Source organism: Phoca vitulina, unplaced genomic scaffold (assembly GCF_004348235.1).
Source record: "Phoca vitulina isolate PV1807 unplaced genomic scaffold, GSC_HSeal_1.0 scaffold40, whole genome shotgun sequence".
Lineage (NCBI taxonomy): Eukaryota > Metazoa > Chordata > Mammalia > Carnivora > Phocidae > Phoca > Phoca vitulina.
This window is the reverse complement of record NW_022589743.1, coordinates 23,496,352-23,520,434: the sequence shown is the minus strand read 5'-3', so window position 1 is coordinate 23,520,434 and position 24,083 is coordinate 23,496,352. Positions and strand designations below refer to the sequence as shown.

The window sequence follows — 24,083 nt, the reverse complement described above, 5'->3', positions numbered from 1 at the left end:
GGACCACTTCTATCCATACCTTCATTAACTACCACCAGCACTCCTACAATAACAGCAGCAAGAATATTTGGCATTTATTTGTGTGCTGCTTTATACTTTTCAAGGCATTTCATGATCACATCTGACCCCAAGCCTCTGTAAGGGAGATAAGGTATTATTGGACCCTCTAAGAGATGAAAAAATTAAGGTCTAGAAAGTTTGTCACATAATTTAGTGGCACAGCTGAGCCTAGAAGCTACCATTTAAGTGCTTGCGCTGTTCCTACTACCATACTAGTACCATCTCCTCTCTCCAAAAATGAAAACCCTAAGTGACAACAGTGATCATTTTCTGAACACTTACGATGTACCGGGGCACGCACTATGTCAGCACTTTAGAAGTGTCCTTTCACTGAACTTCACTCAATCTTCACAGTAACCTTATGAAGTATGTAGTATTCCTGTCTTCATTTTCAAAAAGCAAGGTGCAGAAAAGTTAAGGACCTTGTCCATGGTCATAGAGCAAGGGAGTAGGGGAGCCAGGATTCAAAATCAAACAGCCTGGCTCAAACCTCATGCTTTTAACCACTCTACTGGACTTCCTATCTCCGAAAACACAAAAAGGTTATGATGTCAGCAAATATTTTGATATCATTAACCTAAATGTGCCCACGGGACAGATGCTGAAACAGAGAGAAATAGTAAAGAAGTATTCTAATGTTTTCTTTCTCCTTTTATGCATTTTTTTCCTTAAAACTTCCAGCATCGAAGGTGTAAAAAATCTTGGGAGAAGAGAGGGTGTGGCAGCCCCAGGCTTGCAGCAGGTCATGATGGTGCTGATGGCTGCAGCTGTCCCCCCATTCCCCACTGAGTCATCACAGCTCGGGGCCAGCAGGGCTCTACTCATTGTTTCCTGCACAGTTGAGCTGTATGAAGAATGGGAGAAGTCCCCACCCCTTGACATTTTACATCTTTTTAGGTTACTGTCTAAGGCTACAGGAATCCAGCTGTGCTTTCAAAATGTACTTATATAACAGGAAGGACAAGACAAGAACCACACACAGCATCAATTAGCAGGAATAGGAGAAAACTGACATTTTACTCAAGAACTTTTCTTACTGAAAGTTGATTATATCCAGATGTAGCCACTCTGCCCTCAAAGAACCTCAGGCCTAGGATAGGTCCTTGTGGTGATGGTCAGCGAGCAGGGAAAGAACTCGTTAGTTAACCTTGGAAAGCTGCAGCGTCACCACCCCTGTTCCTCGCCACCTCTGCCTGCCCCATCTTGCCATTTAATCTCTCGTTGCTCCTGCACAGGGACCCTCCACTCCAGCCAGACTCACCTTAACTGCCCCCTGCCCCATCTGTACCCCTGACTCTGGGCCTTCGCCTGTGATGCCTGGATGCCTCCCCTGGCCAAGATGCCCCTCTGCCACCTCTCCAATCATCTGCAGGCTCGGCCCAGACAGCTCCTACTCACGCCAACCCTCTGTCTTAATTTCAACTTCTGTCACCTGCAACACACTCACGCTTTATTATTATTATTATTATTTAACACTTTACTATCAAGTGTAAGGATGTCAAATGTTCAAGAAACAGGATGGCCTTCTCCCATCCTGGGCCCGCAGCAGGCGATGCCATCAATAATGGCTCTCTTTTTCACTGATCTTTGGTGTACTTTGAGAATCCTTGAGACAGCATTCTCGCCGTCACTGAGAAGCTAAAGCTGGTACCGAAGGGGAAAGGTGCTTGCTCTACAGTAGAATCTGATTCTCTCATTATATATGTTACCACACGCTCCTTGACAGTAGGAATAAGGTCTGTTACTTCTGCTCTCCCCAGGCCCACCCCTCACGCGTATGTGTGAAGCTAATCTTCTATGTCTGTGCCCAAGACATATGCAGCGGATCAGCCCCCACACTTTGTTCCCGAAGGATGGGAACGGAAGGGTGGGTAGGTGGAGATGGGGCAGGGGCTGGTGTAGTGGAGAACATGGAACAGAAAGCAAAAGGTTCCACTTGAGTCTCCTTAGGAGAGATTCTAATTGCCAAATCTCTAGTGCCAACAAAAACAGAGGCCAGGGCTCCGAAGTGTTTTTACTTTAACCACTCATCCAATTCCCCTAGTAGCTGAAGTCAGGATACTTACTCTCCTGCCTCGTGTTTCAGAGCCAACCCAATCAATAAGATTATAAATTAATCATGCTCATAGAACATAAAGAAAATTTCCACTTAAAAAAAAACCTCTGAAGATCTTCCATACTTAGGCTGACTCCCAGGTTACTTCTGACATTGTTCCCTGTGCGGATGAGATACACACCTCAGAGTGAGCTTCCCTCCCTTACAACGAATGCGACTCTTTGCACCTGCATGCTTCTATGCCACACTGGGAAACGAGTGATCAACGTGTCCAATCCCATCAATTTTCAACTAAGCACTTCATACGTGCAAGGCTCTGGGTGCTACACATGTAAGATATAATGAATTCAACTAAAAAAACAACAAAGGTTGTCCTTTCTTTCAGGTACCAAACACTAGCCTGAGTTCTGGCGAGACCTTCTTGTAAGATGACTAGAGAAAAGAGTGTGTGGTCTATTGACCTGCTGACTGGAGTCATAAGGAGATGTTTTTTTACACTATAAAACAATTACAATCAAGTAAGAGTTTATAAAGGGTCAAGCCCTGATCAAGGTGCTGCTGGGTATGGGGGTTAAGACACAGCATTGGCCCATCAGAAGCTTTGGTCTGCCTGGGGAGATAGGACCCTCATGTTCATGATATTTAGATTCCAAGACAGCGACAAAATGCTAATTTGGCAGTACAGATAATATGAACAATTTCTTTCAGACGAAGGAAACTAGAGAGAGAATTTCGCAGCAGACTCAGGTGAGGGAATAAAGGCCTGGAGTCAGAAGCGAGCACAGTATCGGGTGTGTGGAAGGGGGGATGTAAGGAGGAGGGGACTTGGAGAAGTATGACCTACAGTTTGATTTATACAGTCCTCTGTATTCCCACAGCAAACTACTGGTAGCTTCCTGCCTTCACGCCGTCCGCCACAATCTCCCACCTGGCCACAAGCCTATAAACCAGGCACTGCGCCGGGGGCATTAGAAATACAATCTCTTCTGGGGCGCCTGGGTGGCTCAGTCGTTAAGCGTCTGCCTTCGGCTCAGGTCATGATCCCAGGGTCCTGGGATCGAGCCCCACATCGGGCTCCCTGCTCAGCGGGAAGCCTGCTTCTCCCTCTCCACTCCCCCTGCTTGTGTTCCCTCTCTCGCTGTGTCTCTCTCTGTCAAAAAAATAAATAAAATCTTTAAAAAAAAAAAAAAAAATTAAAAGAAATACAATCTCTTCACAATGGCCCTGAAGAGAAGGCATTCTTATCTTCATCTTGTAAATGACCAAACTGAGGCTGAGCAAAATAATATAGCTTGCCCTAGGTCACAGGATTTGTCGGAGCTGGAATCTGAATGTGCGGCTGTCTGACTCCAAAGCCTAGCTCTACCCACTGTACCATGCTTTGATTTTACAACACTGAGGTACTCTACAGACAGATGGCATTGCGCTTGTGGCTGTGTTCACTTTCTCTGCACCTTAAAGGAACATGTCATGGGTGTGGATGGTATCTTTCATCCCCTCCCCTGTAGCGGGAGCTTTCTGCCCAAGAACTGTATAAGCATGTCAGGGGGCCATGCGAACTACGGCTGGGGGTCCCGATGATCAATGAAATGACCCAGGCAGTTTCTTCTGGTGGATTTGCAGTCGGCATCCCTAGCAACAATATTCTAACTGGAATGGCACAGGGAAAGGAAGATGGCAGTCAGACAAAGCTGGCAAAGAGTTGAGCATGGGCAATGCAGCTTAGGATCCCCAGGAGCTTACAAAGCTTGTTAACTCAAGGGTTCTCAAGCTAATTTGCACCCCTTCCTCCCCTGCCCTTGGGTTGGGGCCGAGGATTTGGCTCTGGTGTGGTCAGTGGGGTTGGGGAGCCAAGGTCTGGCTTAGGCACAAGTGGGAGCTGGATTACACACAGGTAAATGGAGCAAATAAGGAAATACATGGAATATCTGGGGAGCCAAGTTTCTCACTGCTGCAGAACATAGTTAGAGACGAGGAAATGGGGAGGAGAAAATAAATCCTGCAGTGTTGGATCAGAACCAGAGTTATCAGCATAAACTCGCAGGTTTTAATATGTAAGTTGGTATAAAAATAGATACAGATGTATGTGTTTATACATATTTGTATATACATACATATATTCCTTAGCTCTCTCAGCTGTGAGGACCTAAGAGCATGACATCCAGGCAGTAATGAACATACCTGATGCCCAGAACTTAGTTTCTTTTTTTTTTTTTTTAAAGATTTTATTTATTTATTTGACACACAGAAAGAGACAGCGAGAGAGGGATCACAAGCAGGGGGAGTGGGAGAGGGAGAAGCAGGCCTCCCGCTGAGCAGGCAGCCCGATGCGGGGCTCGATCCCAGAAGATCATGACCTGAGCCGAAGGCAGCCGCTTAACAACTGAGCCACCCAGGCGCCCCCAGAACTTAGTTTCTAAATATCATTCCCTGCCAAAGAAACAAGAGAGCCTGGAAAAATGGGTGACTCCAGGGCTGGGGTAGCAAAGTACCAGGTGAGGCTGGTATGTTCTGTTATGCCAGAAAGCAAGGGCCCCAGAAATGACAGGCACATGCAAAAAGCATGAAAAACCAGCCTGAAGGGGTTCCAGTGGACAAATCAGGGACAATTTAAACAATAAAATAATGATGGATCCTGAAAGAGGAAAAGGACATCAGTGGAAAAACCAGTGGGAAATCCAAATAAGGTCTGAGTTTAGTAAATAGAACTGTACCAATGTTAACTTGCTGGTGTGGTAACTGTGCTGTGGTTATGTAAGACGTTAACATCAGGAGAACTGGAGAGAAAGGAATATGGGAAATCTGCGCTATTTCTGAAACTTTTATGTAGGTTTAAATTTATTCCAACATAAACTTAAAAAAAGGTAGTAACAGCTATAATCCACGACTACGTGCTGACATAGTAAGTGGGGAAAAGAGAAAGCTTTTTCTTAAACTATAATGCAAACTAATAAACGCAGAAGAAATGCTGGTATTAGAAAAATCCTCATTTGGCAACTATCTTAGTAATAAATGATTCAGGCAAGTACCAGCGGGAGGTAAAAGATGAGAAAAAAACCTACTTATATGGTTTCAACATTTCTCCCGACAGTTACTAATTGTTAGTAATTCCTTATTAATAAAAAGAGATGCCTGGCAGACAAATGAACACCACAAGCTGTAGGGCAAACTGACACTGCGCACCTCCTGATGTGAATTACTGAGAAGAGACTGGCCCTGCTTCTGCATAAATCATAAATCATGAGGAAACATTAGTCAAACCCAGATGGAGGGACATTCCACAAACGAACTGGCCTGTACTCTTCAAAAATTTCAAGGTCACGAAAGATAAAGAAAGAATGAGTTGTTTTTCTGGATTGAAGAGACCAAAGAGACATGACAAGTATATGGACCCTGCGGTCCTGGCACGGATCCTGGATTGAGAAAAGACATGACGGACGGGGACCACCGGCGAAATGGAGTGGCATCTACGAATAAAATGGTACTAATGGATCAAGTTAACTTCCTGACGTTGATAGGTGTACTGTGGTTAGGTAGACTGCGTGCTTATTTACAGGAAACACAGACTGAAGTCCTGAGGAGTAATGGGGGCACTCTTGCCTGCAATTTGAAGAGTGTCTATGCTGAGAAATCTCTTCTCCAAGAGTCAGCCAGAGAAAATCACTACATTCCCAAGAGTAAAAGTTATACGAACTTCCTTCTGGAACATAAACAAAAATTGAGAAAGCCGCTTAAAGCATAGAAGGACAGCTCAGCCAACTCCGCTAAGGAGATGGCTTTGGGGATATCCCTACTTCCTTTCTCCTCCCTAGGTCCCGGCTCTGCAGTCCTCCTACTGCTGTTTGGCTTTTGGCTGGCTCAGGTGCTGCCAGAACTTTCCCTGGGCAGGTGGGAGGCTGGGAAGACGAGAGGGCAGACCCCATGCCAGGCCCAACAGAAAGCTGGCAACACTGATCAGGCCACCCAACCGCTGATGAGTCTGGAACAAGGGCACCAGGCGGGCAGGGCAGGCACAGCTCCTACCACTCATGCCAAGTGCCAACATGTCCTCTCATCTCATCCTCGCCACTAAGTGCACTGGAGAGAGGACAAAACCAACTCTGAGAGGTTGAGTACCACGCTTGAGGTCCCAGGCTAGTGAGTGAAGAGCTCGGACTCAAATCCAGGTCTGTCTGGCATCCAGGCCCACGCTCTTTCCACTACACTGTGTTGGGTCTCTGTCATCTGGGGGCTTGTGAATGGCCTAAGATTTTCCTTCCTTGCAGATTTTTGAGTCAGAGCTACAAGAATGAAATACGTACAAAATCAGTCCCCCACCTGAGTTTCTTCCCTTAGGAGTCTTGGACAAAAGGGAGGAAGGGTTTTGTAGAACCCCTTGAAATTGCACTCAAGATAGCGTGTGGGTTTATGTGAATTTTTTTTTTGGCAAGGAGAGTCTACAGTTTCATCGGGCTCTCAAAGGGATCTGTGACTCAAAAAAGGTTAATAGCCACCGCTTCAGGCATTATTTTGTCTGATTCTCTGCTTTAAAAGATGAGGAAATGGATTTCTTGAACTCTATTTTCTACTTCCAAGCCTTTGCTGCTTACTCTGGAGCGACAACAGCACAACCTACGCAATTCTCCTACGAGTAGCTTCTGCTACTTCCCCGGTGCTGTGGAAACATCCTAGTGAGGCCAAGTGGCAGGAGGAGTGGCCAGCACTTCATTTTTCATACAGAAATGGAGAGTCCCTAAGGAAGGGAGGTCTGGCTCTCTGCCCGAAGCATCATGAACAATGAGTACACTTTATATGAATCAAGGCCATGTGAAAAGAGTAGATACCAGAATTATGATAATTCAGAAAAATGACTCTCTAGACCAGGTAGGTTTGGGGAAAGTACATGGTTATCTCAGATATGCACTTTAAACTCTGGATCCAACAGCTTTTAAACCTTTCTAAAAATAAGAATTTGGGTTGATGAGGGAAGAACGGGCTTTGTCCAAAAACAGTCATCCAGGTGGGCTGCTCAAGACCTGTGTAATCTCATAGATAAATAACGGATCTTTTACCTGCTCCTCCAGGTGTCTTATTAACTTCCTGAGAAATAATTTTTTTTTAAGACTTTATTTATTTATTTGAGAGACAGAGAGAGAACGAGTGATGGGGAAGGGGGGCGGGGGAGAGTGAGCAGCAGACTCCCTGCCAAGCAGGAAGCCCAACTCAGGGCTTGATCCCAGGACCTGCAGATCATGACCTGAGCCTAAGGCAGTCGCTTAACCGACTGAGCCGCCCAGGCGCCCCAGAGAAAGAACTTTTTCACACAGAAGACAGGGTGTTCCAAAGGAGCAAACAGCAATAAGTAATTACTGCCTTTCTGTGTACCTTCGGATATAAGCCCAATGGATAGACGGGAGGAGGCGACTGGCTTTACAAGGCAAAACGTGAAAGCAACTCTTTTTTGGGGGAGGATGGTGGGCAGGAGGTTGTTTTTGTTTTTTAAAAGATTTTATTTTATTTGACAGAAAGAGACACAGCGAGAGAGGGAACACAAGCAGGGGAAGTGGGAGAGGGAGAAGTAGGCTTCCCGCAGAGCAGGGAGCCTGACATGGGGCTTGATCCCAGGACCCCGGGATCATGACCTGAGCAGACGCTTGACGACTGAGCCACCCAGGCGCCCCAGGAGGTTGTTTTTGTTAACATAGAAGCTCTTCTACAAAGTTCATTTTCTACGACTTTCTATGAAACATTTTGTAATTGGGGACAAAAAGAGTAGATACAAACTACAAAATAAAATAGGTGAATAATAATAATGTTCCATGTAGTGATTCCACTTGAAACAGTCTCTTAATCTTATGGTTTCTCTCTGAAACGTATTCGGAAAAAAGAATTTGCTAATCCACAAAGAACCATTACAAAAAAAAAAAAAAAGGGACTAAATTTCAGCGCCTAAATGCTTTCCCAGAGAACTCCCTTTGAGAACTTTCTCACAGCCACTACTGTGCTCCCTGCCTGAGCCACTGTCTGTCTGGTCCTCCCAAGTGCATTCTTCAGGCTACAAGGCCTCATCTCAGAGCTGGGGCCAGCCTGTCTCCAGAAACTTGACCTTTCCAAAATCTGCCTTCCAGTGTGGAAAGGCCTTTACCAGTTCCTGTGGCTGGGGACAGAGGTTCAGGGATGAGGAGGGGTCTTCCTCCTTTGCATGAATAACGGACATTGGAACTTGAAGATACTCCTCTGACTGTGAGAAACTTGGCTGCAGTGGGCTGCTTTGTGAAAATTTTCGGAACTCCTGAGTTTGTAAAAAGCATATATGTTAAATGGTTGATAATCCATAAAAGAAAGCAAGAATCCACCAGTCCATACTGACAGAAATACACACGCACACGGGGGAGAGGGGGAAGTACTTCCTTACAGAAGAACTCCAATTAACAATAGAGGAGACATGATGGAAACAGAAAATCAACATTTGGCAAACACTACAGTAATAACTGCTTCGGGCAGAAATCATCAAGGATGTCAAAATGAGTGGGAAAAGTGTGAGGAGAAACAGGATATTCACATAGTCCCAAGTATCCCCCCACGAGATACTTATTAATTACAAAGAGAAAAACAGCAGCTTCCCAGCAGAGAAAGCTAGCAGGCGTCACCTTAAGCAAGTGATCAACGTTAACATCACCAGTAACGGGACACAGCCACATGATGTACCTCCTGATATGACGTACCCAGAGGGACACAACATCACCTGCATGGTATACTTGCCCGCAATGCATAATCTGGATTTAATCAAGAGCAAACATCAGACAAACTGAAACTGAGGGCACTGCAGAAAATAACTTGTCAATACTCTGTGAAGTGTCAAGGTCATGAGAGACAAACAAAAGACTGGGGAAGTATTAAAGGTTAAGGGAGACTAAAGAGACCTGACAACCAAAGGCACGGTGGGACTTTGAGCCAGAAAGTGGACATTCATGGCACAATGTTACCCTCCTGATTTTGATAACTGTGATTATGTATGAAATGGTAGCATTCTCTGGGGGAAGGATCTATGAGAATTTTTTGTAACTTTTTTGTAAGTCTAAATTATCTCAAAATGAAAACCTAAACAAATTATACTTGAAAACATGTATATTAGAGAGTAGGTTTTCTTTCTCCATTTTCCAGTGCCTGACATGGTCAAGCCTGTGTAGCTATGTAAGAAGAGCTCAGTGCCCAGATGGGAAGGGGTTGTTGGGATCCATTTGGGACCTTATTAGAGTCAAACTCAGGCTTCTACGATTTATGGATACAATGAACGATAACATTCACAAGATATAAAAATACCCTTAGAAGGTTTCCAAGGAGGGTCACAGGAGGCCTGCCAAGTCTCTCCTTCAGCCTCTGGAAGGAGTTGTGCCCTTGTGAGGCCCAACCATGACCAGAGGAGGGAGAAATGCAGTAGAAAATAGCAAAACGTTCATCACTCACTTGTCCTGGGACTCAATATACACGTAGAGATGAGGCTCGAAACACTTGGAAACAATGCCATGAAATGGATTGTCTGGGGCTTTCGGCTTCTTTGGCTGTAAAGGGGGGAAAAAAGAAGAAAGCAAGCTATGCTTGAGCTATCTTTGCAAGTTTTCAAGCAATTTCAAAGAATACATCCCTTCAAAGTTTACTCCTGACGTAGATAAGAAGCACTCAATGTAACTGAACTGGGGCTGTGTCTTGCATTATGATTCATGCCAGTTTGGCTCATTATGAACAATGAGCCATCACTGACTTGCCCTGGATGGTGAAAGATTTACTGCTACTCTGATAACACATGTGCTTTCAATTTGGAATCTATTCATCATCCGACTGATGTTTTAAAATTTTAAATCCTAGCTAATAACAGTACCTTATTTATATTTGTACAGTGCTTTAGAATTTATAAAGTGGTTTCATGTGATCTATTTTTGACAGCCTCCATTTAGTGATTGTTTTTATGGACCAAGCACTTTAACATGAAATAACATCTCATCTATTCCTCACAACAACCCTCGGTGTAGGAATTATTACTACTATTTCACACCTAAAGAAAGGAAGGCTCAGAGGGTTTTAGCAGCCTGCCCAAAGGCACACGGCCTGAATTAGAACTCTTTCTATTATAGCACTGCTTTGCCGTGATGGTTCCCAGACTGTTGAATTGCACTAACGAGTAAATGCAAGAAAAAGAACGGTAAAGGACCAACACAGCATTGCTAACTTTTTGTTTTGCCACTTTCCATTCTCGCGAGTCCCTAAGAGTTATTTTACACCCAAACATTCTATCGGGAGAAAATAGCAGCATGAGAGCAGTCCTTCCTATGAAAAGACAGTTGGTGACCTTATACCAGATAGATATATATATAGATAGACAGACAGATAGACAGGCAGGCAGGCAGGCGGGCTGTTTTGTCTTTATTGTTTGCCTTGGACCATTGTAAAACAGGGCCAGCACTGGTCCTCAGTTGATACCTAAAAACCGCTGATATACAGGACATCTAGGTAGGCAAGCATTTAAAAACTCTATTGGCTTCCTAATTCCTTTTCCAAAATATCTAAAAAATAAGCAAAGATCTGCCTACATATCTTTCTATTTCTAAAAAAAGTCAATTCTATTTATCATCAAATGCCAACAAAAGGATCCTGAGCCCTTGCTGGGGTTGATACTAGAGTACAATTTGGGCATAAATTGATACCCACAGCATACTTGCTGGATTGAACTGTTCATATCTTTTAATAAATATAGGAAAAACTAAGCTCCTAATGACAAACAGAATAATGATTCCCTTCTCCTAGTAACTTCTAAAAATAAAACACTGTAATGGTTAAAAGCATCTGTAAAATCTGGAAATGAACACCAAAAATTAAATGTCAACCTTAGACATATCCCCTTCAATCTCCTGTTTAGCTCTCTCCCCTCATCACCTTCGGAGAGTTCCATGTCTTTAAGTTTTTTTGCAAGATTTTTAGAAACTCTGGTCTAAAATAATTACAATCAGGCTATTTTCCTTATCATCCAGAAGCTACCGCCAAAGTCAGGTCTGAGGCTGAGCCCACAAGAGACTCCCCAGCCTGGGTTCACTGAGTTTGAACTGGCTGGATCCAAAGTTCCACTTCATTTCACAGATACCCTGGGAGTTTCTCCCACACTCCCATCAGTTTAAAATGGCGAATCCATCATGTAGTACAATGGCTGTGTAGGGGTGGTCCTTACCTAATTGTTCTATATTTTCTGAATCAGTTATCTATTTTTTTATTATTTCATTCTTTTCAATAAGGTGATTGTTAAATGAATAGACAAATGTGGTTTGTCTAACTTATATACGACCAGATACCCTGATTTTATTTTATTATTATTATTTTTTAAAAATTTTATTTATTTATTTGACAGAGAGAGAGAGATAGTGAGAGCAGGAACACAAGCAGGGGGACTGGCAGAGGGAGAAGCAGGCTTCCCGCGGAGCAGGGAGCCCGATGTGGGGCTCGATCCCAGGACCCTGGGATCATGACCCAAGCTGAAGGCAGATGCTTAACGACTGAGCCACCCAGGCGCCCATGATATCCTGATTTTAGAATTGAAAACTATAGCCACAATACCCAGATATCTTTTTATTAATAAAATATAATCATTGTAAGGATTATAATTATCCCCTTTATTTATATTTTCTTCTTGTGCCAAAAATATTCATATGTCTACAGGATAGCTTCTGGGAATTATAAATTGGGAGTTTATATAATACAGAATGTTGTCATGTTTTAAATCAACATATTTTAAATCAAGTATTTTGTATTTGGCTTTGTTTACCAATTTATGTGCAATTTTCCAATTACTGACATTGTTTTAGTTTATCACCTTAGAATGGCTACATTGTGAAATTTAAGCTCTATAAATTAGATAGTAGTACTGTACTGATATTACATTTTCTAATTTTGATCTGTGGTAATTTAAGTGAATGGCCTTCCTGTTAGGAAATACATATAGAAATATTTAGAGGTAAAGGACATGATATATGCTAATTTACAAACTATTCCAAAAGAGAGAGAGATAGAGAGAGAGGGAGAGCGAAGACAGGGAGAGAGAGAGGGAGAGGAGGAATGGGGGTGGAAAAAAAGGAAATGGTAAAGTAAATGTAGCAAAATGTTAACAACTGGTAAACCCAGATGAAAGATATTTGAGAGTTCTTGTAATATTCTTAAAACTCTTCTCTAATTTAGGTATTTTCTTTTAAAAAAGTAAAAAATAACAACAAAAAGCTTGGGAGATGGGTGCCAACGGCCTGGCAGATAACCCCAGAGACAACTGTGGAGCACTCAAGCAAGGGCACGTCACCAACACTTTGGACAGTCTGGAGGGCAGCAGTGTGGGAAAACACAGGCATTTGTGATTGAGTAAAATAGGGCTTAGAATCAATTTCACGGTTTTTTTTTTTTTTAAAGATTTTATTTATTTATTTGAGAGAGAGAGAATGAGAGACAGAGAGCACGAGAGGGAAGGGGATCAGAGGGAGAGGCAGACCCCCCACCGAGCAGGGAGCCCGATGTGGGACTCGATCCCGGGACTCCAGGATCATGACCTCAATTTCACGGTTTTAACAACACACTATAGTTATGGTAGCTGTCACCACTGGGGGAAGCTGAGAGATGGGTACACGGGACCTCTCTGTACTCTGCAACTACTTATGAGTTTATAATTATACAGGAAAGTTGGACTCTGAACGTGAAGTGGTTTTAGGAATATCTTAACCTATTTATTTTGCTCCTATTTTCCTTTTTATGTATGTGCAAGGGTGATATACAATAAAAATCTGGGTCTACGGAAGTCTGAGGAGCTCATTCAGAATATGTATAAGAGACAGATTCTAAGTGATAAAAGAAAACAGCTCCATGCTGTTCCAATGAAGTCATCTCGGCCAGTCTTCCCCCAGACCGTGTGCTCGATGAGGCCCCGCAGAGCACTCTGACCTTGGCACCCAGAGAGCTGCATCATCAGACTGTGGCTGTCCCAGCCCTACGGGCAGGTGACCGCTCCGCCCCACCTCTGCCCACTAATGCCACTCCTGGCGGTGCGGGGACACCCTACACCACAGCTCCAGGTCCCTTGTGTGAGCTGGAAGCAAAAGGGGAACAATGGGAGGGACTGCCCCAAGTTTCCTTTTTGCCTTTTTCCCACAGGGCTGCCTCCAGCCTATAGCTGCTTGGTGACTGTGCTCCTATTTAGATAAGAGGTGCTGGAATTTCAGCTCACACTGGCGTCGCCCTGTGCACCGTCTGGCTCCCCAAAGGGTTGAGTCTCTGCTGAAAGAACATCCAAAGGCATTTAGCAGTAGCATTTGGGCTGCCTGTCTGACTGTGTGAATTCTATCCAAGAGCCGCAGATGTTTCAGTTATTTCCTCCCGGAGTTTGAGGGAATAATAGAAGGTTACTGTTGTCACAGTAAGGAGCTCTGCAGCTGGCCCCATTTCCTTTTATTACCATCCAATGTAAACAGATTAAATCTAACTGCTTGGATCACCAGAAGGGTACATTTTTAAACCAGAAATTCCTTATTTCTTCTCCCTTTTTCTTCGAGCACCCTCAGTCCCCTTTCAGATGCCATTTTTCATCACTGGGAGTGTGTTGGCAACTGGTGGCTCAAACTAAATACCTTTTCTCAAGTTCACACTCCTTTCTCAACAGCCTACACTGCAGGAGTGAGCAGGGAGGGACCCTGCCCTTGAGGGCCAACTGTCCACTTACTGCAGTGACACAATGGGTTGGGTAACCCCAGACGACCGCTGGGGGCCTACCCCCACACCTCTGGCTCAGCTCACCCCTAGCTTCCTGTGGACTTCCTCCCTAAGGCCCCACGGGGCTCCTGCGCTTCCTGTAAACCCAACTCCAGAAGCCAGTAAGTGGCTGGGAAGAGGGAGATCCTGGAGCTGCCCCCTAATGGACAACAAGCAAGACAAGTGCTGGGGAGGCTGCGGGAGGCTGGGGATGGTGTCCAGGTGTCATTGCTAACAAGTAACAACCAGCGAAACTGCAGGTGGGTCATTTAGTACAGGGGTTTTTGATACTTTTTTTTACAGATCTCAAACCCTTGGCTCGAAAGAAATTTTACCTGGAATTCCATGATAAAAGTGACTCAGAACAGAACTGCTCTGTTTGGAGGGAGTCAGAGCCCTGGTCTCCTCCCAACACCCCACAATGACATGTGATGGGGCACCAAGGAATATAGTTTGAAAACCACGGGCTTTGTCTAAAGATGAAAACACGAGGCAAGTCTAGAGAGAGTAAAAACCTACCACGTGGTCAGTTAATGGCAGACCAGAGTCTGCCTCTGCTTTACCCCCTGTATCTGTGCTCTGTGTCCTTAGAATGAGCAGTCTTGGTCCTTACAACAATAACCTCTAGCTTCCAGGATGAGCAAAAAGTTCCATGAGAGAGACAAATCATATTTTATCTAGTAAACACAATTTGTAGTAATGGGGGCCTCTATATAATCCAGTTTAATGATATCCAGAGATGACTAGCTGAAGGGCTAACTTTTCATGCCAGCACAAGGACAATGACAGCCACCGGCACTGGGAAGACACAAGGCCCTGAACACGGTACTACAACCCAAAGCAAGCTCAAAGGGTGCAGGTGATGGAGTGTGGGTGGAAGACACACCAGAAGAACGAGCTCTACATCCAGATTCCTTTCTTTTCCTTCCTCCCCAAATGCAAGATGCATTTCTTTAGTTAGAAGAAATCTTTTGTTATCTCCCACACCAGCTGGTATGATGGCTTTAAATCAATTATAGCTAATCCCACAGATCTCTGGGATATAGCCATAAGGCATCCTTCCATTTTTATCCATTCACCTGTATTCATGGGGTTCGTTTCTGTGACCTCCTCTTCTCACTGAGACAGCCCGGTGTAGTACAAGAGCTCCATGGTGGGAATTCTAGTCTCTTGACTTCTAGACCTTGCTTCCAGTCCTAGCTCGTCCATGCCCAAACTCTGTAACCCTGGGCAAATCACTTAACCTCTCTGAGCTGCACACACTATAGCTCATATAAAATCCCTATAAAATGAGAGGCAGGCATTGGGAAGACGAAATGAAATAAAGCACATAAAAGACTTTGAAACTATAAAGCCCATAAAAATGCGGGGTATCCATGTTATTACAATTATTTAATCAGTGGAGCAGACACATTTTACTGCATCACTTCAGAACTGCTCCTGGAAATGCTGTTCTCTGGGCTCCTGCCATGATTGTACACCTACCCTCTCCGTGTGAGGAATGCAGGCAAGTTCGTGGCTATGGGGTTCCCAGGCTGGTCTTCCCGGCCAGCCTCCCTTTCGGTGGTGTCTGGAGCAAAACACTATAAAATAACCCTCGAGCAGCCAAGTGTAGAAAATTAAAAAGAAGGATCACTAATCCAGACAGGAAAAGGCCTGATTTATTGCTCTAACCACTCTGTCATAAAATGGCAATGAAACAAAAACACCATTCTATAGGATGAAGGGAGAGGAAATTTAGAGTTGGACAGAAAATCCGAAGGAAATGAAAGTGCTAGTGTGCTCTGAAAAGTAACTCTCCAAATATGCCAGTGGTCACCTTGATGTTTCCAGGCCTCCCCGATGCCTTCCAGACCTCAAGTGCTCAGCTTGCACTGAGTGGAGGCCTCTCCTAGCTGATGGTGCTGAGAATTCCACCGGGGATCCTCGAGCCTCTCTCATGTCGTCACCGGCCAGATGAGAACCCAACCGAGAGTTAGGCTGGCAGGTGCAGGAGATGATGAATGAGGCAGGCAGGGTTCTGCCGCCGCACTGCATGGACCAATTAAGCTTGTGCGGGTTGCTCGTTTCAGCGGGGAAGTTCTTTGGGAACAGAGGTTGGCAGGAAAGCTGCTCTCTCTACTCCGTTTTCAAAATGCACCTTCAGATAAGGGCTTTCTATAAAGACCACCGAAGTTGTAATCTCTGAACGTGCTCAATGGCCAAAGGGCCACGTGTAGAGGGGGAAGACCCATTTTCAGAAGCAAACGTTTGGTAGGAGGCACATGGAAAGGCAACCTGGACTTACCTGATCTAAATCTCCTTTCTCCATCGCCAGTTCCTCCAACTCTGGTGCTGGCTCATCTTCCAGGAAGGGATTGGTGGATGGGGGTGGAGACTCAAGTTTTTTCTGCTAAGAAGATGAGAGAAAGAGATAAGTATTTTCTGAGCATATTCTCAATACCCTTCCCCATTGATCTGCTTTTTCCGAGTCTCTCCAACCCCTAAATCATGAAATCTAAATCTGATCTAACGAGCAAGGACTGAGACAACACGGACCACACTCTTACCTCCCAGCCTTCATACTATTTCCCATCTTCCTGAAACCTACTGCCCACCCCACCCCAATCCCAATCTGGCTAAAATTCTCATTCATCCTTCAGCCCTCAAATTAGAAGTCCCTTCTTCTGGGAAGCCTTCCCCAACTCTTAAGTTTGGGACAGATGTCCCTGCTACATGTTTCCATCCCACCCAGTATGTCTACCTACCCAGGTATTTATTAAAATATCACAACTGTCCATTTATTTGTCTTGTCCCCACTAGATTCCATGATGGCGAGGGATCATGTCTGTCTTATTCCCCTTCCTATATCTGGGTGCCTGGCATTTCCTAGCTGCTCCCTAAATATGAATGAATCAAAATGCTGGATGGGTTGGAATTCAAGAACAAACTATAAAGCTAATCTTAATCTTATGTGTTCTAGATTATAGACAGAAGTCTCTTCCCAAATAAGTCTCATTACAATAAGCACAACAGAATCTCCTTGGGAAAGATTAGTTCTCAGGACCTGATTCTGACCACTCTTTTAGCACATGTCATTTAGTGGGACCACAGGCTGGAGTGGGAAAGCTGGGGGCAGGAGGTGTGGATTTTAGCTCCAATTCCGCAACGCTGGCCAATTGCCTAACTTCTCCTGGCCACAACAGCCTCATCTGTTGCACAAGGTTGCAGTTACAGGATTACCAGAAGGATCAGATGTGATGAAGGGTACGGAAAAAAAAAGGGGGGGGGTGCGAAAGGCAGCAAGGAGCACATGACATGTATAAGGGACACTGGTGATGATAACTCAGTGCAGCAACAGAATCGAGGCAGCTCTTGGGAATTTTTTGTGCAAATTTGGCCCCAAGATGTTGTTTATGCCAGGGAGCTAAAAGAAAACTAAGTGGACAAGGAGGAGAAAAGGAATTGGCTGGTGCTGGGGATGAGGGGAAGGGTCAAGAAATGGCTCTTTGCAATGTCCACAATAGCCAAACTATGGAAAGAGCCAAGATGTCCATCAACAGATGAATGGATAAAGAAGAGGTGGTGTATATATACAATGAAATATTATGCAGCCATCAAAAACCCCCCAAAATCTTGCCATTTGCAACAATGTGGATGGAACTAGAGGGTATTATGCTAAGCAAAATAAGTCAATCAGAGAAAGACAAGTATCATATGATCTCACTGATATGAGGAATTCTTAATCTCAGGAAACAAACTGAGGGTTGCTGGAGTGGTGGGGGGTGGGAGGGATGGGATGGCTGGGTGAAAGACATTGGGGAGGGTATGTGCTATGGTGAGCACTGTGAATTGTGTAAGACTGATGAATCACAGACCTGTACCTCTGAAACAAATAATACATTATATGTTTGTTTTTTTTTAAAGATTTTATTTATTTATTTGACACACAGAGAGATAAGAGAATACTAGCAGGGGGAGCAGCAGGAGAGGGAGAAACAGGCTCCCCGCGGAGCAGGGAGCCCGATGCGGGACTCGATCCCAAGACCCTGGGATCATGACCTGAGCTGAAGGCAGATGCTTAACCAACTGAGCCACCCAGGCGTCCCAATACATTATATGTTAAAAAAAAAAAAGAAGAAGAAGATAGTAGGAAGGGAAAAATGAAGGGGGGGGAATTCGAGGGGGAGATGAACCATGAGAGATGATGGACTCTGAAAAACAAATTGAGGGTTCTAGAGGGGAGGGGGGTGGGGGGATGGGTTAGCCTGGTGATGGGTATTAAGGAGGGCACGTACTGAATGGAGCACTGGGTGTTATACGCAAACAATGAATCATGGAACACTACATCAAAAACTAATGATGATTAACATAACATAATAAAATAAAAAAAATTAAAAAAAAGAAATGGCTCTTTGGAGACAAGAAGCCAGGTGGAAAGGGTGTCTCTAAATGTACTTGTGACACTTTTGCATGTAATCAGCAGAGCAACTTCAACTAACCCCTAAGCCAAGAGGGCCAGCACATGGACTGTAGTGTGAATGACTTTATCAAGTGCCAGGACACCAGCTGAAGATATACCAAGAAAAAAAAAAGAAAAAGAACAAAACTAACAAAAACAATCCAGAAAAATATGAAAAACTTAAACACAAAAAACACAAACCATTCTGGTGTCTGGTTTAGGCCTTAAGACCATTCTGCTTACACTCATGTAAACTACTTAATTTTCAGCCCAAACACTTGGATGCTGTTATGTTGCCAGATAAAGACTCAGTGTATGAAGAAAGCCTTGTGATCAATGCATTAGGTCAAGGTAGTCATTAGTAGGACAGTGATTTTTCTGGTATCCTGCTGAGAAACAATATGGTCTAACAACCAAGCAAATATTTAAAATATATACACTCTGGGACGCCTGAGTGGCTCAGTTGGTTAAGCGACTACCTTCGGCTCAGGTCATGATCCTGGAGTCCCAGGATCGAGTCCCGCATCGGGCTCCCTGCTCAGCAGGGAGTCTGCTTCTCCCTCTGACCCTCCCCCCGCCTCCTGCTCTCTCTCAAATAAATAAATAAAATCTTTAAAAAAAAAATAAAATTTATACACTCTGAACTTTGGCTTGCTTTGCCTGATATGGGAAAAAAAAATCCCTATAAACTTAAAGCGAAATAATTTATTTTTAGAATTAGGATATTTTTGGGGAACCTGGGTGGCTCAGTTGGTTAAGCATCTGCCTTTGGCTCAGGTCATGATCTCAGGGTCCTGGGATCGAGTCCATGTTGGGCTCCATGCTCCGCGAGGAGCCTGCTTCTCCCTCTCCCTACCGTTTCCCCTGCTCGTGCTCTCTCTCTGTCATATAAATAAATAAAATCTTTAAAAAAATCAGGCCATTTTTAGAAAGCAAGATATCTTTGAAAACAATATTTCTAAATGCTTCTTTATACAGGGTGATCAGACAAGGCTGCAGGGACCAGAATGAGGAGAAGGAGCTAGTCAAGCAAAGATCTGGAAAGGGCCTTCTCAGCAGGGGACCTGGTGCAAAGGCTGGAATGAGCCTGGTGAGTCCAAGGGACAGAGAGGATGACAGGGGGCGTGAGGTCAGAGAGGCAGCAGGAACCCAACCGCACAGCCTTTTGTAGGCCATGGTAAAGGTGAGATTTTCTTCTCATAGCAATTGGGTAGTCACTGGGGGTTTTAAACAAGGAAGTGATAGGATCTAATTTAGATTTTTAAAATATCATTCCACTGCTGTGGGGAGGGAGTAATGGAAGAAGACCAGTTGAAGAGGCTGCCACTGGGTTCCAGGCAAAGACAATACAGGTCTAGACTAAGCTAGTATTGTGAAGACAGAAACAGGTGGCCAGATTTGGGACATATTTAGGAAATAAACCCAAGAGGACTGGTGGAGAAAACAAATGTGAGGCTGAAGGAAAGAAAGGAATCAAGGATCATTCACTTTTTGGCCTGAGCAACTACATGGCTGGTGTCACCATTAACGAGTGGCAAACCTGGGTTTGAGTCTAGGCTCTATCACTGGGTATGTTGCTTAGCTTCTCCAAGCCTCAGCTCTTCCCCTGCAACGTGAAGGGACGAGTGCCCACCATGCAGAGCTGCGTGAGGATAAAATGAAATCTTGCACGTAAAGCACGAGATACGTACATAAAGCAGCTCAACACGACGTCTGGCAGGCAGGGAAAGCTCAGTAAGTGGGAGCTTTCGTTAGTATTTAAGGGTGCAGAACTGTGGTGGTGCCTCTCTCAATGGGGCAACTCTCAGATGGGAAAGAAATGGGAACACAGGGCTAAGAAGTTTTGTAAAAAAGAACTTTTAATCACAAATAAGATTCTGGGGCGCCTGGGTGGCTCAGTTGGTTGAGCGACTGCCTTCGGCTCAGGTCATGATCCTGGAGTCCCTGGATCGAGTCCCGCATCGGGCTCCCTGCTCAGCAGGGAGCCTGCTTCTCCCTCTGACCCTCTCCCCTCTCATGTGCTCTCTCTCTCTCTCATTCTCTCTGTCTCAAATAAATAAATAAAAATCTTTAAAAACAAAAAAAACAAATAAGATTCTGTCTCTGCTATTGTGCCTCTCTGGGATATCTCCAGGAAATGAAAACAATGGGTCCATCAAATTACAAAGGCAAAGGCTCCCTGAGCTTCTGCCTTCTTCCCTAGCCTCCAATGAGGCTCTCCAAGTACTGCACGCACCACTGCCCTATCAGTAAGTATTACATTAGGAAACGCTGAGGGGCGGACAGACTCCTGCTGTTTAGAGGGCGACGTTGCTGCTCAGATTAATTTGCTGTGATGAAAGAAGAAGTCTTTGCAGTGAGCAATCCCCGGCACAACTCAGCCTTCTATGCAAGAGCCCTGTTGTCAGAGCCAAGCAGACCACACTTCTCATTTCTGTTCTGCAGCTGTTGTAGACCATAAAGAATTACAAGTTTGGGTTTAGATTTTAAATAACTCAAATGACATATTCCATGAGCTCTGGGGCCACTAAATAAAACAAAAAAATGGCCAAGAAATGAACAACTTCCCAATTTTAGAGGAATTCCTTCTTTTTGCTAGGATGACAGTTGATTTCAAGTCCATACAGGAAAGAAAAATTCTTCATATAGCAAGTTAATTCCTACTAATTAAACCACATGGGATTCCCAACACCTCCAAAACAATAAGGTCCACAGCACTGTCAAGCTGTCTAACTGACTGCTAGGAAGAGAGAACCTGGCTCTAATCAGCAGTATATCTGGGTCCACGTCCGCCTGCACAAATCCTTTGCTGAGGCCCTCGCTGGACACTTCACATTATCAGAGCAGAAACTCTGAAATTTAAGCCTAATTTGTTTCCTTTCCCTGGAAGAGAAAGCTTTCAGTTATAAGATGAAAATTCCACAATTTCTGCATTTCTCATTCCATAAATACTTTATTCCAGCCCAACTCCTGATTTGTCCTGAAAGAGATGGCCTGGAGGCTTCAACTGATACGTAAACACAGGACCCTCCACACCTGGTTTAATATTACTGGGACCTCTCTTGGTACCACCACGCTCATATCTTACATAGTGACACTTATGTATAGGCTTCTTTCTCCACTAGACCATAGGCACCTGTCTGATTCAATTTTTCATTCTTTCCCAAGGCTCTGCACAAACAGAGAGCTTAAAAAATGTTTGTGAATAAATCCTGATTGGATGAGAAACACTCAATAAAATCCTCTTCAGACACATGGGCAACATTTTCTATTTTCTTTTTTTTTTAAAGATTTTATTTATTTATTTGACAGAGAGAGACACAGCGAGAGAGAGAGCACAAGTAGGGGGAGTGGGAGAGGGAGAAGCAGGCTTCCCGCCGAGCAGGGAGCCCGATGCGGGGCTCGATCCCAGGACCCTGGGATCATGACCTGAGCTGAGGGCAGACGCTTAACGACTGAGCCACCCAGGCGCCCCACATTTTCTATTTTCTATAAACAAAACAAAAAAAAAGCCGTGTGTGTGTGCATGCACGCTCATGCTTGCAGCACAGTCTCAAAAATATACCCCAAACTATTAAACAGTGGACATCTCTGGGGAGAGGGGTTTAGAGTAATTGAAAAGGAAGAGATTGTTCTTTTAAAATATTTTATTATGTTTGAGCTTGAACAAGCATGTATTTCTCTCTCTCCTTTTTCTGGCAGACAAATTATCTGAAGAGTGAAGATGATTTATAACTAAACTCAGTATTTCCTAAAACCCTTAATATTTTAAGATTGTGATATATAATTAACATCAAATTCACCATGTTAGGTGATGTACAACTGAGTGATTTTCAGTATGTTCACAAGGCTGTGCCACCATCACCACCATCCAATCCCAGAATCTTTTTACCCCAAAGGAAGCCCCATATCCATTAGGTATCACTTCCAATCCTCTCCTTCCCCTAATCCGTGGCAACTCCTAATCCACTTACTGTCTCTATGAATTTGCCTATTCTGGACATTTCATATAAAAGTGGCCTTTTGTGTCTGGCTTCTTTCACTTTGTATAGTGTTTTCGAGGTTCATCCTGTGTTATGTGTCAGTATTTCAGTCCTTTTTTTGGCTGAATAAGATTCCAGTGCATGGATATACTACATTTTGCTTAACCATTTGTCCATTAGAAGACATCTGGGTTGTTTCTACTTTTTGGCTATTGTGAATAGTGCTGCCATGAACATTCATGTACAAGTGTTTGTATGAACATAGGAGAATTTTCAATTCTCTTGAGCATATACCTAGGAGGAAGCATATATTACTCTGAAAAACAGTTTCAGATTGCTTTGCCTTTTTTTTTTTTTAATCTGGCAGAGTTACTCCTTTATATTAGGCATTGCTATGCTAGCACCATGAATTGCAGAAAACAAACAATAACTATTCTGAATCTTTACAAACCATCACTAACATCAAGACTCAGTGCTGGGAGACTAAGTAGGTGCGTTCATAAGAGACAAGAATACAGAAAACAGTTTAAAATAGAGGCTATCTTAAATTTGAAAAAACTCATACTTTTTGGCCCTATAATTCAACATACTTGTATCATAAGAAAATAATCTACAATGTGAACAAAAATGTGTTCGCTGTGGCCTTGTTTATAATAGTGAAAAAATGACAAGTACTTAAGGGTCCAACAAGAAAAGGATATTTAGGGAAATTCTGGACCATCTCAAATATAATGATTGAGAAACCACTTAAGATAGGGACATATGAAGAAAAGTAAGCTATAAAACTGTATTTACGCATCATACATAAAAATAAACTCAATATGGATCAAAGATCTAAATATAAGAGCAAAAACTGTGTAACTCTTAGAATAAAGCATAGGTAAATGCTTGTGACCTTGGGGATGATACCAAAACTCAAATAACAAAAGAAAAAAAAATAGAAAAGTAGGATTTCATCAAAATGGAAAACTTTTGTATATCAAAGGACACTATCAAAAAAGTTAAAAGACAACCCACAGAATGGTAGAAACTATTTACAAATCGTGTACCTGAAAAATGATAGAATATATCTAGAAAATATATATTTTTTAAGATTTTATTTATTTTTTGACAGAGAGAGACACAGTGAGAGAGGGAACACAAGCAGGGCGGAGTGGGAGAGGGAGAAGCAGGCTTCCCACGGAGCAAGGAGCCTGATGCGGGGCTCGATCCCAGGACCCTGGGATCATGACCTGAGCCAAAGGCAGACGCTTAACGACTGAGCCACCCAGGTGCCCCTAGAAAATATTTTTTAAAAACATTCCCACAACTCAACAATAAAAAAGACAAACAACCCAGGGATGCCTGGGTGGCTCAGTCAGTTAAGTCAGGTCCTAATCTCTGGGTTCAAGCCTCATGCTACTTAAAAAAAAAGACAAACAACCTAACTAATGGGAAAAGGACTTGAACAGACATCTCTCCAAGAAGATAGCCAATAAGCACATAAAAAAGATGTCTAATGTTATTAGTCATTAAGAAAACGCACATCAAAACCACCACAAGAGGGGTGTCTGGGTGGCTCAGTTGGTTAAGTGTCCAACTCTTGATTTCGACTCAGGTCATGATCTTAGGGTCATAAGATCAAGCCCCACGTTGGACTCCATGCTCAGTGGAGAGTCTGAGAGATTCTCTCTCTCCTTCTCCCTCTGCCCCTCCCCCCTGCTCTCACGCTCTCTCTCTCTAAAATAAAAACAAATCTTAAAAAAAAAAAAACCCCACCACGAGATACTACCTTACATCCATGAAGATGGCT

The 24,083-nt window shown here is 43.7% G+C and overlaps 1 protein-coding gene across 2 annotated transcripts in view; it reads right to left on the bottom strand.

The window, feature by feature from the left end:
• Positions 1-24,083, bottom strand: part of VPS53 (VPS53 subunit of GARP complex) — a 139,435-nt gene that overhangs the window by 50,890 nt on the left and 64,462 nt on the right. Inside the window, exons 12-13 of one of the 2 annotated variants that reach the window (XM_032428419.1) lie at positions 16,155-16,256; positions 9,563-9,657 (exon numbers count right to left, since the gene is read on the bottom strand). In XM_032428419.1, coding sequence (XP_032284310.1) covers positions 9,563-9,657; positions 16,155-16,256 — 197 coding nt within the window. Of the gene's footprint in view, positions 1-9,562; positions 9,658-16,154; positions 16,260-24,083 lie in introns of both variants that reach the window. The other variant, XM_032428418.1, reaches the window with a different exon arrangement.